Below are 13,896 nucleotides of genomic sequence, written 5' to 3'. Positions count from 1 at the left end.
AGTTGCATACATTTTACATTTACATTTAAAGCTCAGGTCCTTGGACACAATTGTTTCCCTCTGTCATGAAATTTGGTGTTTCTATATTAGGAACATTTATCACCTCCTTGACCTACTGTTATAGTCATGCTGTTCATCTTTCTTTGTGCCAGTGACTATGCATGGTTATTAGTTGGACTAGTCATAAACTACAAGAGCTTATGGGATGGCCTGTCATCTATCTGCATCCAGCAGTCCATCAATTTATCTTTTGTTCATCCATCCAAGTTTGTTGTTAATACTCCAGCTAAAGTACTTGGAGATTTCCCACAAAACTTAACACATTCATCCCATGGTCTTGTTGCTTCTAAATGAAACTGGTTTCATTCAGTACAGCCAACACAGTGACCATTTAAAAATATTCTTTACTACTCCTCTCATAGGGATGGTTATGTAAACATATTGTTTCTTTCTTTTTCTTCTTACGATTTATAATTGGTCTTAAATGACAATCTTGTTATTACTACTTCTCCTGAATGAAAGTAATATTGACATTGGGTTTCATCAGAATTTGATATCTGGTTGGTCCTAAATTTAACCATTAATATAGCTTCCATGGTGGCCATCTTGAAAGTCTTGATATCACTACATGTACTTTTATTGGATGGATGGTTATATCAGCATGATGTTCCCATGAAAAGAACTCTTATAATGTCTACTTAGTCCTGAATTAAATTATTGTGAAATAGCCTTTAATGTACTGGGTTATGTTTCTTGCCCAGAAAAACAGAACTCTGAGTATGCTGAGTAAATCTTTTGACAATGGATAAATGTGCTTTTTTCACTCAGGTTGCAAAATACAGAATGTTTTGAGTTAAAAAAAGGAAATCACACATATATCTACAATTTGCATTCCTACCATTTTGTCATTCAGTCATGTAATGAGGGAGATCTTTTAAATAAGCTTGTTTTGCCCTCCGCCCACAACAATAACATATAGTAATTTCCAACTGTGCTGAGGATGTTTGAAAAACCATTGTGGCCTGCCTTTAGTTTGTGGCCTTATTCTGATATTCAGTTGACCTCTTACTGCCAGGCTGTTAATATATAGTTAACTATAAACCACAAGTATGTTAAGTATGGTACCCTACTTGTAGTCTTCCTTGATAAACACACTCAGGGAGGGAGGTGGAGTTCTCTGAACCTGCTTCTGATTAATCCATTGTGGGAGTGGATACATATCCAGTCACACAGAATATCTGGTATAATGATTATAGTTTATATCAAGCACACTGATAATGACCCGCATTAAATTGATATTCTGATACCAGACCCAGATTGATTATTTTTTCTGTCTGGAATGTAAAGATTTCCTTTAGGGACAAAAGTAGAATATGTGCCCCTGTCTGAGCACTTTAAATTCTCCATTGCATGTAATTATTTGTCCAGTCTCTCTGTATATTTAGCAGAAGTCATACAAGTATAGTGAGAATACATATTGCTGGTGACACACCACTTTTCAAGAAACCTTTGTTATCTCGGGAAGGCTCAGCCAATTCTTGTCTCATTTACTGTAGCAAATGTTCCAGTGGTGACAGCATCACATTGGCCAGAGCCAAGACATCATTGTTTAATTTGTGTTGATGCTTTTTAACACATTAACCCATGGAGGTTTTTGTCATTTTTGCCTGAAAATTGACTAGGAAACACATTTTGAAAGCTATTTCTGAAGACACCAAATCCCAGGTGATCTTTCAATAACATACTGCCTAGTTGTGTTAGAAACATGGTTTTTCATTAGTAGGGCATAACCGACTTTTGATCCGGAAATCGGATTCCACCGGATAGTATGAACTTCCAATTAATCAGAGTCGGACAAGGCAGGAACGACCGATTCGGATAATAAAAATAATAAAGTTGAATTTCTATAGCACCGTGTCTAACACTGCGTGTCATTCGATAGTGCGTTAATAAAGTTAAATAAGAAGTCAGAAAATTCCAATATGGTCAACACAACGGTGTGAAATGATAATACTTGAGTTAGACCGAAAGATTTAAATTTATTAAAATATATAATACAGTCCTACCCGTTTATGTCAACATCCTCAATAATGAAGGCATAATATTGAATACATTGACACATGCTAATGAGGTATTAAAAGAAAATGATTCCGCAAGAGGCCAACTTTATAGGACCAAACAAAAGCCTGTTTTATTTTTATTTGACCGCGACATTAAAGCATGGCGGCAAGATCAACTAATTGTTGAATAAAGTACAGGATGGAACTGGCTGCTTGCCGACATAAATGATTAAGGCGGGAAAATAAAAGCCTGGCGGCAAGATCATCTAATTGTTGAACAAAGAATGGGTCGGAACTGGCAAAAAAATAAAAAATTTCATGGATTCTTTGTGGCTTTGAACTTCGTTGCATTTTGCTATAGTCCTGCCATGTCCTTCCCCTTGTGACATCGGTGTGATATGCAAAACGTGTGTAACACGGTTTAAAAAGTTAATTTGAAAAACCTTTTAATTTAGCATTTCCGATTAATTGAATCATATCCGGAATCGGAAAAATTTCATGCCCAAAATCCAGAATTGGAAATCAGTAGAAAAATGCTAATCGGTTATGCCCTATTCATTAGCTATTTGGCTTACACATGAGTTCTTTTCTTTTTTTCGCTAAACAGAGCCATTATTTTTGTATCGAGATCACTCTTTATTCCAAATGCCCATCTTATCCTACTTTTTGCAAAGGTTCATCTGTCTGTTTGCAGTTCATACCGGTTTGCCTTAGATCTGAGACCAAAAAGTATAAAATCCAGACACAAAATCAGGTTCTGATCACGGTCAAATTTTGGGTAGAAAAAAATTGGGTCCAAAAAATGAGGTTTTTCCATCTGTATTTTGTAGTGCAACTAGATATTCCAGATTATTTGGTATCATTGTAGAGCTATATCTGTCTACCTTTCTATAATACCACCCACTTTAGCGTATCATGCATGACCATGACACTACAGAGCTCGGCAGTAGGTTACTACCTCCTGCCATGTTGACTCGTCGCTAGGGGTTAATGTGTTAAAGTCATATTTAAAGCATGCATCATTGGATCATTTGCAGTCAGGAAGATTTGAGCCACTGGCTCAGTGGTACTCATGAACAGAAGGATGCATGCAGGTTTGAATCTCACACAGACCAGGCCATCGTGTGTCAGGCTGTCAGAACACTGTAACCTTTCTTGTATTTATGTGCACTTAAAGACAAACAAATAAGCAATCTGTTTCTCAGGAGTCAGTGTTTTGCATGCTTTCAGCTAGTTTTCTTTTTCCTATCTGTCCTGCTTGCAGACACAGAAAATAAAACAAATTGCAATGCTTTCAGTGCCAGTCATTGAAGGGTAATGGTTGTTCTATTCAAACAAGTGTATTAAACTTCTAATTTTATTAATGTTTTACTCATTTCAAATAAAGTTGAGAAAATTATGTTTAAATATTTTTTCTTTCAAATATTTGTCCAAAGACAAAGAGTTTTGTTGTTGTTGTTGTGGGGTTTAACGCCATTTTTCAGCACACGATAGGCTATACATGGCGGCCAGTATTAATGGTGGAGGAAGAACCCGGGAAAACAAAGAGAAGTACAGTTTCAAGATAATGTTGAACACTGACATTAGGAACACCAAAACTATTAATTCCAAGTCGGTGAGATTATGGATAACGTCAGTAATGTATGTCTATGTAGTCTGCAGTTGGACTTGTCTTATAAGCGAGTATATATTGTATGTTTAATCCTTTCATTGCAAGGAAATGTTTTAGATAATCTGTCAGAATGCTGGATGCAGGATTTAGCAGTCTGTCTCAAAGGAGCTATCAATCGTACTATTGCCTTAGTATTTTTGACATTTGGAATTTTGATTATTTCTAAATTGTGTTCCCTCAAACATTTAGTCAGTAAATTTCTGCTTAGTAAAAGCTTGTATTGATGTAAAACAAAAATAAATAGACAGAGCCCTTAGCTTGTCTCAGTTTTATCAGATAACTTTTAAGTTTACATATCTCCTTGCCTCTGCATGTTTCGTGATTCACACCCACACTCTTAGTCCTATTAATGGCAATAAGCCTCCTTGCATCAACATGTTTCCTGTTTCAGACCCACACACTTTGGAGCCCATTTAATGACAGTCAGCCTTCTTCACAGTTTTACTTATCAAGTCACTCCAGTCTATTTTTGACTTTCAAAATGAAGTTCTTAAAGCACGCCTTGATCTTTTAATTATATTTACATATGCTGCAAAACATACCTAAAGTGAGTGTCAAGTACTTGTAAGTAAGGCATTTTTTCAATTGTCTGATTGATGTTTTCTTTGTTATTCGAATTAGTGCAAGTTCACCATTTTTCAGTGTGATACCAATTTGTGTGCATTTGGTGGTTGCCCTAAATAACAAATTTAAACACCAAATGAACAATGATCCTTTTGGGAGAAGGGGCCAATTTTTATGCACAAATTTAATGCCGCAATCACCGGCCTTGTATAAAAAAAATCATAAAAAATTAAATATACAAGTGAGGTCAAAAAGGTCCATATTTTTGGATACCTATATTAAAACAAAGCATTTAAGAATATTATCCACTTAACCAGAGAAGTCAATGGCAGTTCATTGCAGAAAAAGTGTATCCACCCCAACCCCAAATTTATACCAGCAATTTTATTGCCTGAAGGTCAATTTTGACACCGTGTGATGCTCACGGTACCAACACAAGCCCTTTTCCTTGATGACATTTCTACAAAACGGTGCAGGCTGATGCAGTTGAAAATAGTTGTTATCCAAGCTGTTTTTGAGATATTCTACTTTCCCCGAACCCACGTGTTCACTGCTATGGGAGGCTAACTCTTCTTCCGAGACAACTATTGGTATTTCACTATCTACATACTGCAGAGTTACTATGGAAGGTGTACATGCCTGACATCAATGTCAAGAACAACACAAGCCCGAAACACCTAGTACACAAATATATGTATATCTTTAATTAGTAAACAATAATAGCTGAAGAAGTCACACCATAGCCTTAAATTAAGAAATTTGCCATGGGGCCAATTTACAAAACTAGCCCCTGCCACCTTTAGTGTAAACAATATGACCCCTTCCCACATCAGCAAATTTAAGAATCAACAGACATATTGTATTTCAAAAAGACAATGAAAATCATTGACCATGTACTTCAGCTGGATCATTAACTTGGGTAGCTTGAGACAACAAAAAAAACCCTCCTCAATGCAAAATTAAAGAACAAGTTCATAATTACTGAAAACAGGATGAATTCCAAACATAAGTTCTTCTAGATCCCCCACACCATCTCTATCCTTTAACTAGCTGAGTGTATTGCTGATTTCAGTTTTGCTTTAGAAATTTGGTTTTTGTAATTTCTCTTACAGTAGGTTTACCAATTAGTCACTTGATATATGCCCATATATTGTCAGTGATTTGTTGTATCCTCTCAAATTTTCATTCACCACTGTTTATTTTGTACAGCAAACTTTTTTTAAAAACTAAATTTGCCAAACATTGGCACATATGAATATTATGTTTCATATTTTTATCTTTCTTTGTGATAACAAAAAGTGTACCATACTTGCAGGCAGGATATTATTCTTGGAGAATGTTGTTTATGATCTAATTTAGCTCTGACTCATCATTCAGTTTGGCATTTAACTAGGTTGGATGATGTGCTTTGTATGTAAATGTATATTGATCATTTAGTGGCATTGCAATATTGTTTCCATTCAATCTGGGACTTAGTCATGGAGTTGGTCATCAGCTCTCAGACTGTAGGAATTCTATTTGATGATCAACACTATGGCTTTACACTTGTACTACCATACACATTTGCTTATAGGTCATCCAAATGCAAACTTCATTGACCCAGATCTACTGGTACATTATGCAATGGCAGATTTAGGTCTATGCAGACCATTAGGAGTAATCAGTAGAAAAAACTACATACAGCCTGATTTACTGACACAATATGCAATGGCAGGGCTGTTTCTTATGTTTGCAGTTGAACCAGACTTCTAAACGTATACATACAGTACATATGGAAATGTAGTACTAAAGCTGGGACATGATCAGAATTTTTCTTCTTCTTAGAGGGTTAGATTCTAAATAGAGGTTGGTGTGCTTTGCTTAAAACGGAGGACTTTCTTGATTGTATTTTTCTCTAAACTATTTAGAGCAATTGTTTGTAATCTTTGTTGTTGTAGGGTTTAAAACCATTTTTCAGAAAAGGATAGGCTATACATGGCAGCCAGTATAAATGGTAGAGGAAGAAACCAGGAAAACCCTGGAAAGAACCACTGATCCACGAGAAGCTACTGGCAAGCTTTCTCACATACCCACATTGGCTGAACCTGAGGCTTGAACCCACACAGGCAGAGGTGAGATGGCAGTGATCTGTAATGATGAGCGCTTTAGGCCACTTGGGGCCCCGTTTGCAACCTTGTTGGTCATGACCCTAAAACAAAAATTTTATGAGCATCATGACCTGTTTCCAAATTTTGATAAGTTTTGCCCACTAAAGGAAAACAAATACTTCAGACCCTCTGCAACCTGCCAGAACTTCCTCGTGTCCCTGATTTGGGTCGTGACTTGGGGGCTGAAGACCACTGCTATAGAATGTACTTGGTAAATTAAACTGGATCAGATGGATGGGTTCAACTTAAAACACCACACCACCCTTCAGAATCCTCTCTAAATCTAATCCTTTAAAGTTATCAACTCTACTGGTCATCTCTAGAATTGCTTATGGGATGGACTGTTGTCCATTGTCTTTTTGTTGTCTGTCAGTTACATCTGTTGCACAAGTTTATTATTGTTTCTCCACTTAAACTGTTTGGAGGATTGCCATGAAACTTTACACACTCACATTTATTCCATGGTCTAGTTGGTCTGAAATGAAAATGGTGCTCTTCTGACATCCAGTATGCTCACTGCAATGGCTAGCTTAAAAATTTTCTTGTCAAATCTATTTTTGATTGTATGGTCCTATTCATGTGGGGTTTTCAAAAAAATACTTGCTATGGTGTTGTTGGTCATAATGAAAATGGTGATGATCTTATGTCAAATATGTTCACCATGGCAGTCATCTTCAGAATCTTTTTATCATTGTTACTCTTCCTGAGAGTCATATCAAGAGAGAGTTTTCATCAGAAAACTTTTTATGATGTATACATGGTCGTAAGCCAAAATGGTGTTAGTCTGACAGACAGTATGGCCACTATGGCAGCCATTTTGAAATCTTGTTATTGTTCCATGTCATAAATAGAACATCTTATCAACATGGGGGTTTTCACCAGGAGACTTTTGTTGTGTCTGGTTGGGCCTGAATAAAGATTATGTCAGTCTGAAATCCAACCTGAATGTATTGTCATACTTACATGAGGTTTTCATTTTTTTAAAACCCTCTTAATGATGTTTAGTTGGTCCCTAATTAAAATTATGTTGATCTTACATCAAGTATGGGCCAACACAATGGCTGATTTGAAAATCATATTATTGGTCAGAAAAATCAGAGATAATTTCAACACTCAGCAGTTAAAGAGAAGAAATGGTCTTATCTTGAATTCCTTGAAATTCCTTTTTGTCCATAGAATTAAGTCTCATCCGGGACTTGTTTTTGTGAGCATTAGTGCTGATGGTAGGTTTTACTGGAAGTTTCCTTTACTGTTCAGATGGATTCTGATTTCTTCTATCATATTGGATACATTAAACAGACTACATTTGGCAGGATATCTTGTAAATGTACTTTATGTTGGAGGAATTTTTCAACATATAAAGCTGTGAAATCAGACTGTTTTCAACACACAAGTCTTTGAAGCTGAAATTACATATACTGTAGTACTGTATTTATTTGCTTGTAAGTCGAGTCAAATTGCAAACAACAAAGACCCTGATCTGTATAATGTGCCTGCAGATCGGGGTCTGTGTTGTTTGTTCTAATGATTACTCCTAATAAACTGTACTGAACCAGATCTGCCTGCACATTATGCAACCGTAGATCTGGGTCTGTGCAGTTCAGTTTGACTCATAAGTGAGTATATATGGCAATCATGATATAGAGTGTAATTTTCTGTGTTAAAGTTAAGTGGAAGTTCTGAGCAAGAAACCTTTTTCCACACAAATTTCCCTCCTTATCAGGTATTGGTATGGACCCATGTTCTCAGATTTTCTATTGTTTGAAAGTGTAGTGCAGATGTAATATGAAAGATTAAGTTACCGGTAATCTTCATTGGAGTACCCCATCTACTTTCATTGTGGTTGTTTGCATTTCAGAGGCATTTGATCCTTCGATTCCCTTGGCACAATGTGGGATATAATAATTTTATAAAACACTTTAGAGTTTTGCTTTTATCACTGAGAAATCCCCCTGACACACACAGATTGTTGCAGCTTTAAGAAATATATATATGTGAAAAAGTATAATTATTCTGACTGCATATCATTGGTTACTAGTCTGGAATTGTGACTAAAAGAGTTTGGGTTTGAATCCTACCATTATATCAGCCAGGATCAGCTACACTGTTGTGTCTCTCTTTTAAGGCAAAGCAACTAGCACTAAATAACCTGCTTGTATTGTTCTATGTAAAACACTAATCCAAAACAATTATTATGCTCTTCAGACTAAAAACCATATTAGCTGATACAGGCTGATCCAATGTTATAATTACAGTTTTTACCCATTTAGTTTCAAATCCAATTTTCAGATTAAAATTTTCACCCATTCAGATTTGAATCCAATTTTAAGATTTCAGTTTTCACCCATTCAGTTTTGCGTCCAATTATAAGATTACAATTTTCACCTATTCAGGTTTGAATCCAAAACCCTAACTACATATCCACCTTGACACCGTCCCATTACTTGTACTTTATGACATACAGGAGGGTTCATACCATCTGTTATTTATCCCCAGCCCCGCATCCCTATTGTAGGAATAGGTTGAGTTATTTATGTTTTTTTTATTGTTCAGAAAGTTTACATTTTGTGTCATGCAATGCACTGGTGTTCCCTTTTACAACATTAATGGGTGTGTACTATATAGTACTTGACCTAACCTATGTTTTTCTGTTTCACATTTTACAGCTGAGGTGTGGCTGAGTGCTCTGGTATTTTCTTTTTTTCACCAGCAAACATGTGCTTCTAATTACACCATGTTTCATAGTGTATACTATGACTTAGAGAACACTGATGTTGGTTGTTGGTGATGGTATAAGAATGTAAGGTTGATTAAGATGAAGAAAGGTCCATTCTCACATGATTAGCCATGATTGCTTGATGTCAATTTTTTGTCTCCCCAGCAACAACAGGGCAAGACATGGCACCACTTTCTCAGCACCAACAGCATGGTCACGGTCTAAAGCTTAGCCATATATACTCATTTATGAGTATGCTGGTATATCTAGTTCTTTGTAGTTTGTTAAGAGTAATGAATAGAACAAATAATATAGATCATAATCTGCAGGTGCATTATGATGTGGCAGGTCAGGATCTTTGTTATTTGCAGTTTTAGTATATACACTGATTATATTCAGTACTTTGTAATATGATATTATATCGGGAGAGATAATGCTTTGTGCCATCATCAGTTTTCAAAAAATAGAAAGTATTCCATAGGATTTACTGGTATTATAAGAGATATAATGTTGTCTATTTCAAGTAATTTCAGTAATTTTTCATACTTAAAATTATAATTTTTTTCTTTTCAAAGTGTTAAATTTAATGTGTCAAAGTTAATGTTTATTTTTGGGTAGCAATTGGGTAGGAACAGTAAAGGACCTCTCATGCATCTGACATAATTCCAATAAAAGCATTATGCACTAGGTTAATATATTGTCTGAATTAATTTTGCATATAGAAAGTACATATGAGTAACTAATATTATTTGTTTATGGTAAATTCAGTGACTTAGTTCAAAAATGGATAATAATTATGATACAGATATTGGTATCAAATCATCATACCTTATCGTGATTCAGATAATTAATACATGATATGACTTTGTTTTAGATAAGAAAATTTAGTGTGTTTGCCTTTGTATGAAAGAGAGACATTTGAGGCCTTTTCCATGCCATTTTATTTTGATGCAATTTTTTTGTAAATTTATAACCATATTCCTTGATTTCAAAGATCTGTATTTTATATATATAAATATAACAAAACTATATCAAACCATGGTATCTGTTTTTGTTTTCTAAAAGGTCTACTTGGCCCATAAACAGAGAATGTTCTGTGCTTGACTGAAAATTATGGGAATCATGTGACAGAAGCACATGCATGGCGAGACCATTAGAAGATGCATTTAAAACCCCTCATTCAGTGATTGATGTGCTGTTTCAGTTTAACATCAAGAACATACAATGCATGCATCCTTCTACATAACTGCCCTATCCTCCATTTCATGTGCATATCTGCCCTATTTTATCCCCCAAAACATTCCTTGCACTGAATTGAAAGGACTGGAAATGCATTCACAGTTGTGATTTGCTTCCCTATTAAACATTTTGAATGTAATAATCTGCTTTTTCTTAAGAAGTACTTAACCAATAGTTTTTAATTTTAAAATTTGTTTCTATGGACATGCTTAGGAAATGAGAGTTCAAGTAACATATGTTCTCATCTTTCTCAGATTTATTGGCTAGCAACAATAAACTAACATCTAGTTCATGATGCCAATACTGAAAGTAAAGGTGAAAGATAACATCTCATCTTTGTGCAGAAAACAGGAGCATGTTTCATATTCACATAAAATGCATCATTTCAGAAGTTTTTTCAAATGTTCCCCATTTTTGGATGGTTTCAGCTCTTAGTACAGAATTGGACATTGGAAGCCCTTTTTAGTTCATTTTAAAATTATTCTTTTAATACTTTACCATACTTGTGGAGGAGAGCATGTGTTACCCATGTTCATCATGTCATGTTACATCTGCCTATCCTGTCCCAAGTTTAGTTTCAGGACCTTTTGAAGGACTTTGAAACCAAATTTTATATGAGGCTTTTCACCAGGTATGTGCAACCTAAGGCCTGCAGGCCACATTTGGCCCGTAATATGGTTTTATTTGGTTACATTAATATCATCATATGGTGTGACTTGAAAAAACTTTATCCTCCCCAGGAAGGTCCACATGCCCATTTTAAACCAGTTTGATTTTCACCATTTTCTGACAAACAGGTTATGGCCCCTATTTGTCTTTGAAAGTTGACATTAACTTGCATTATATTGGCAGGGGATTAGTGATGTATAGACACATTTATTATTATTATTATTATTATTATTATTATTTTATTTTTTCCTTGCAGCTTTTGTGGCTCCAAATATTCAAGGGGTCAGGGAAGCCTCTTCTGCATTTCACCCAGATGAAAAAGTAGATGAAACAGGTAGATAACCCTGCACATAACATGCTGCATGCATATCACAAAGTAATTAAAAATAAATACATTTAATATGCATGCTAAATTATAACAATTACTTTCACAGAATTAATATATCAGAGGTGGCATTAATGTTAAATGTTGTATCCTTGACACAACATAAATTAATCTGGAGAGAAAGAGTGTACCATGCATTTGTGTAATGCAACCAATTGTTAAAGGGAAGCATCAGGATGGCATGTTGTGTCTAAATTTGCCATAACTTTCTTTGTTGTAATTCTCTTTAATGTTGTATGAAGTGGGATTTTTTTTCCCAGTACCAGTGGCAAAATTATATTTAATTTCTATTTGTATTTTTCATATACAAAACTTTAACTTTTACACCGCCACTGTTAAGTTTAATTCAGCCACAGATTTTGCAATAATTTAGATCTCTGATAAATGAGAGTCTGATTTTAATAAAAGCTTCCCTTGTAACACCAGAATGATGCTTTTCCAAAATTTGGAAAGGTGATTAGATTGGCTGATGAGATGAAGTGATGTAATGAATAATTGTAATGATAAGATAATGTCTTGTTTTGTGTTACACATCTTCGTTAGCCAAGATTTTGATATGTTAACCTATCTACACCTTGGCGGATTGATCAGATGTTTCAGTGCTTTATCCTAGCGATATTTATTAGACTTCTTGAGTTGCCTCCCTTAGTATGTAATGCCATCTAACCAAGAGCATGTAATAGCAGTGCATTTTACATCGGCCAAATATGATGAAGGTAATTGACTTGGAAAGGATACTTTATAAGTTTAACATCGAAATTATAACTGTACAAGAGAGGAGCCTTTACAGGTGTAGCTGAAGAAAGGGATTTATTTTCAAACACTGATCAGCAGTGGAATATTAATTATTTATGTGTCCATTCCAGTTGTGTGCTTCTCGTGTCTTGATCATGTAGGAACAGTGTTCAGATTTGAGCAACTTATTTTGATTGGATGCATTGGCTTGCCGCCACATCCATTGGAATTCACAGACCCAAAGCACTGAAATATCTGATCAATTTGCCAAGTTGTAGATAGGTTAATATATGATAACCCTGGCTAATGAAGATGGTGTTAACATGGACAGTTTTTACTGGCTGATTACATTGACATTTTTGGACATGCAAAGTGATGTTTAGTGACAATATCTGTTTAATATAACAATATAATTGTTGGCTTGAATATTCTTTTACATCCCACCATGAATGTGTCATAAATACACTTCTTCCTAATCAGCTCATGAGCAGCAGGGTTTATGAACATCAGCCAAGGGAGGGTTCATGAGTATGAGAACTGTAATCTCCTTTATTTTACAAAATATTAATTTAATAAATTTTAATATTAACAGGTTTTATATCATGGTAAATGAATTATAGTAAATTGATGACGTTTATTATAATCAAGCTGAAATGTAGTACTTGCAAATTTATGCATCAGGAAAGTTGGGAGTTGCCTCACTGTCGGTATCAAAGCACACATATCAGCCGTAAGCAAACACAAAACAAATTAAAGTTTGCAGCTTGAATACCACTCATAATCCGTCAGTGTCAAATCTGTTGATATGTTTGCACCTTAAGTTAGTGATTTTAAATGTCACTGTACACTTCCATACATTTCTTCATGGATATGATATGGCAATTAATGATTCCATATCATTTGTGCTGATAAATAGTCAGCAGATGGCAGCAGTATTGCCCCAGATAACTACAACCTGGTTGAAAGAAAAATAATTGACCCCAAAATAAAGAGAAAAGACATACATTTGAAATTCTTTTTTCACCTTATGCTACTCTTATCAGTCCAACAGTCCTGAAGTTTTGTGTTTAAGTTCTTTTTCTGGCACTGTTGGTGGAACATTTATGTTCCATAAACACATTTTTTGTTAGTTCTGCTATTTGTAGACCAGAAGTGCTTATGGGATGGCCTTTTGCCACTTAATTTGTCTATCTGTGTATTAGCACAAGTTATCACTATTTCTCCATAATTACTTGGAGGATTGCCATGAAACTATATGCACACATAGCAGCCATCTTGCAAATCTTGTTGCTACTCCTCCTGAACTGAAAGTCATATTGACATGGGGTTTTCACTAGACAGGTGAAGCTTTGCACAAAGTAGGATAAGTTGCAGATTTCAAATAAAAAGTGGCCAGGACATGAACATGGTGTGTCCAACAAGCCAACAAAAAAAAAAAACTCCAATTTTTACCCTCCTGCACATGTGCAAGCGAAATTGCCACAATGAAAAACGATGTTTCTTACACAACTAGGCATCAAGCCAAACAGAAATTACTTGGACATTATTTTAATGTAGTTAGAAGCAGTCCCCAAACTGTGTTGTTTCCTGCTAGTATTTCAGGTGAAAATGACAAAAATCTCCAGGGGTTAATGTGTTAAGGAGTAAAAGTTGGATTATGTCTACCCAGATCTAGGATGTGTACAATTAGTTTTCGTTTGGATTTAAAG

The 13,896-nt window shown here is 35.2% G+C and overlaps 1 protein-coding gene across 1 annotated transcript in view; it reads left to right on the top strand.

Moving 5' to 3' along the window:
* Nucleotides 1-13,896, top strand: part of LOC149803807 (uncharacterized) — a 49,763-nt gene that overhangs the window by 18,465 nt on the left and 17,402 nt on the right. Inside the window, exon 4 of the mRNA XM_089953617.1 lies at nucleotides 11,324-11,401. Coding sequence (XP_089809743.1) covers nucleotides 11,324-11,401 — 78 coding nt within the window. The remainder of the gene's footprint in view (nucleotides 1-11,323; nucleotides 11,402-13,896) is intronic.

This window comes from Sinohyriopsis cumingii, chromosome 3 (genome assembly GCF_028554795.1).
Source record: "Sinohyriopsis cumingii isolate HCF-2022 chromosome 3, ASM2855479v2, whole genome shotgun sequence".
NCBI lineage: Eukaryota > Metazoa > Mollusca > Bivalvia > Unionida > Unionidae > Sinohyriopsis > Sinohyriopsis cumingii.
The sequence above is the reverse complement of the archived record's forward strand: the minus strand, read 5'-3'. Positions and strand labels throughout refer to the sequence as shown.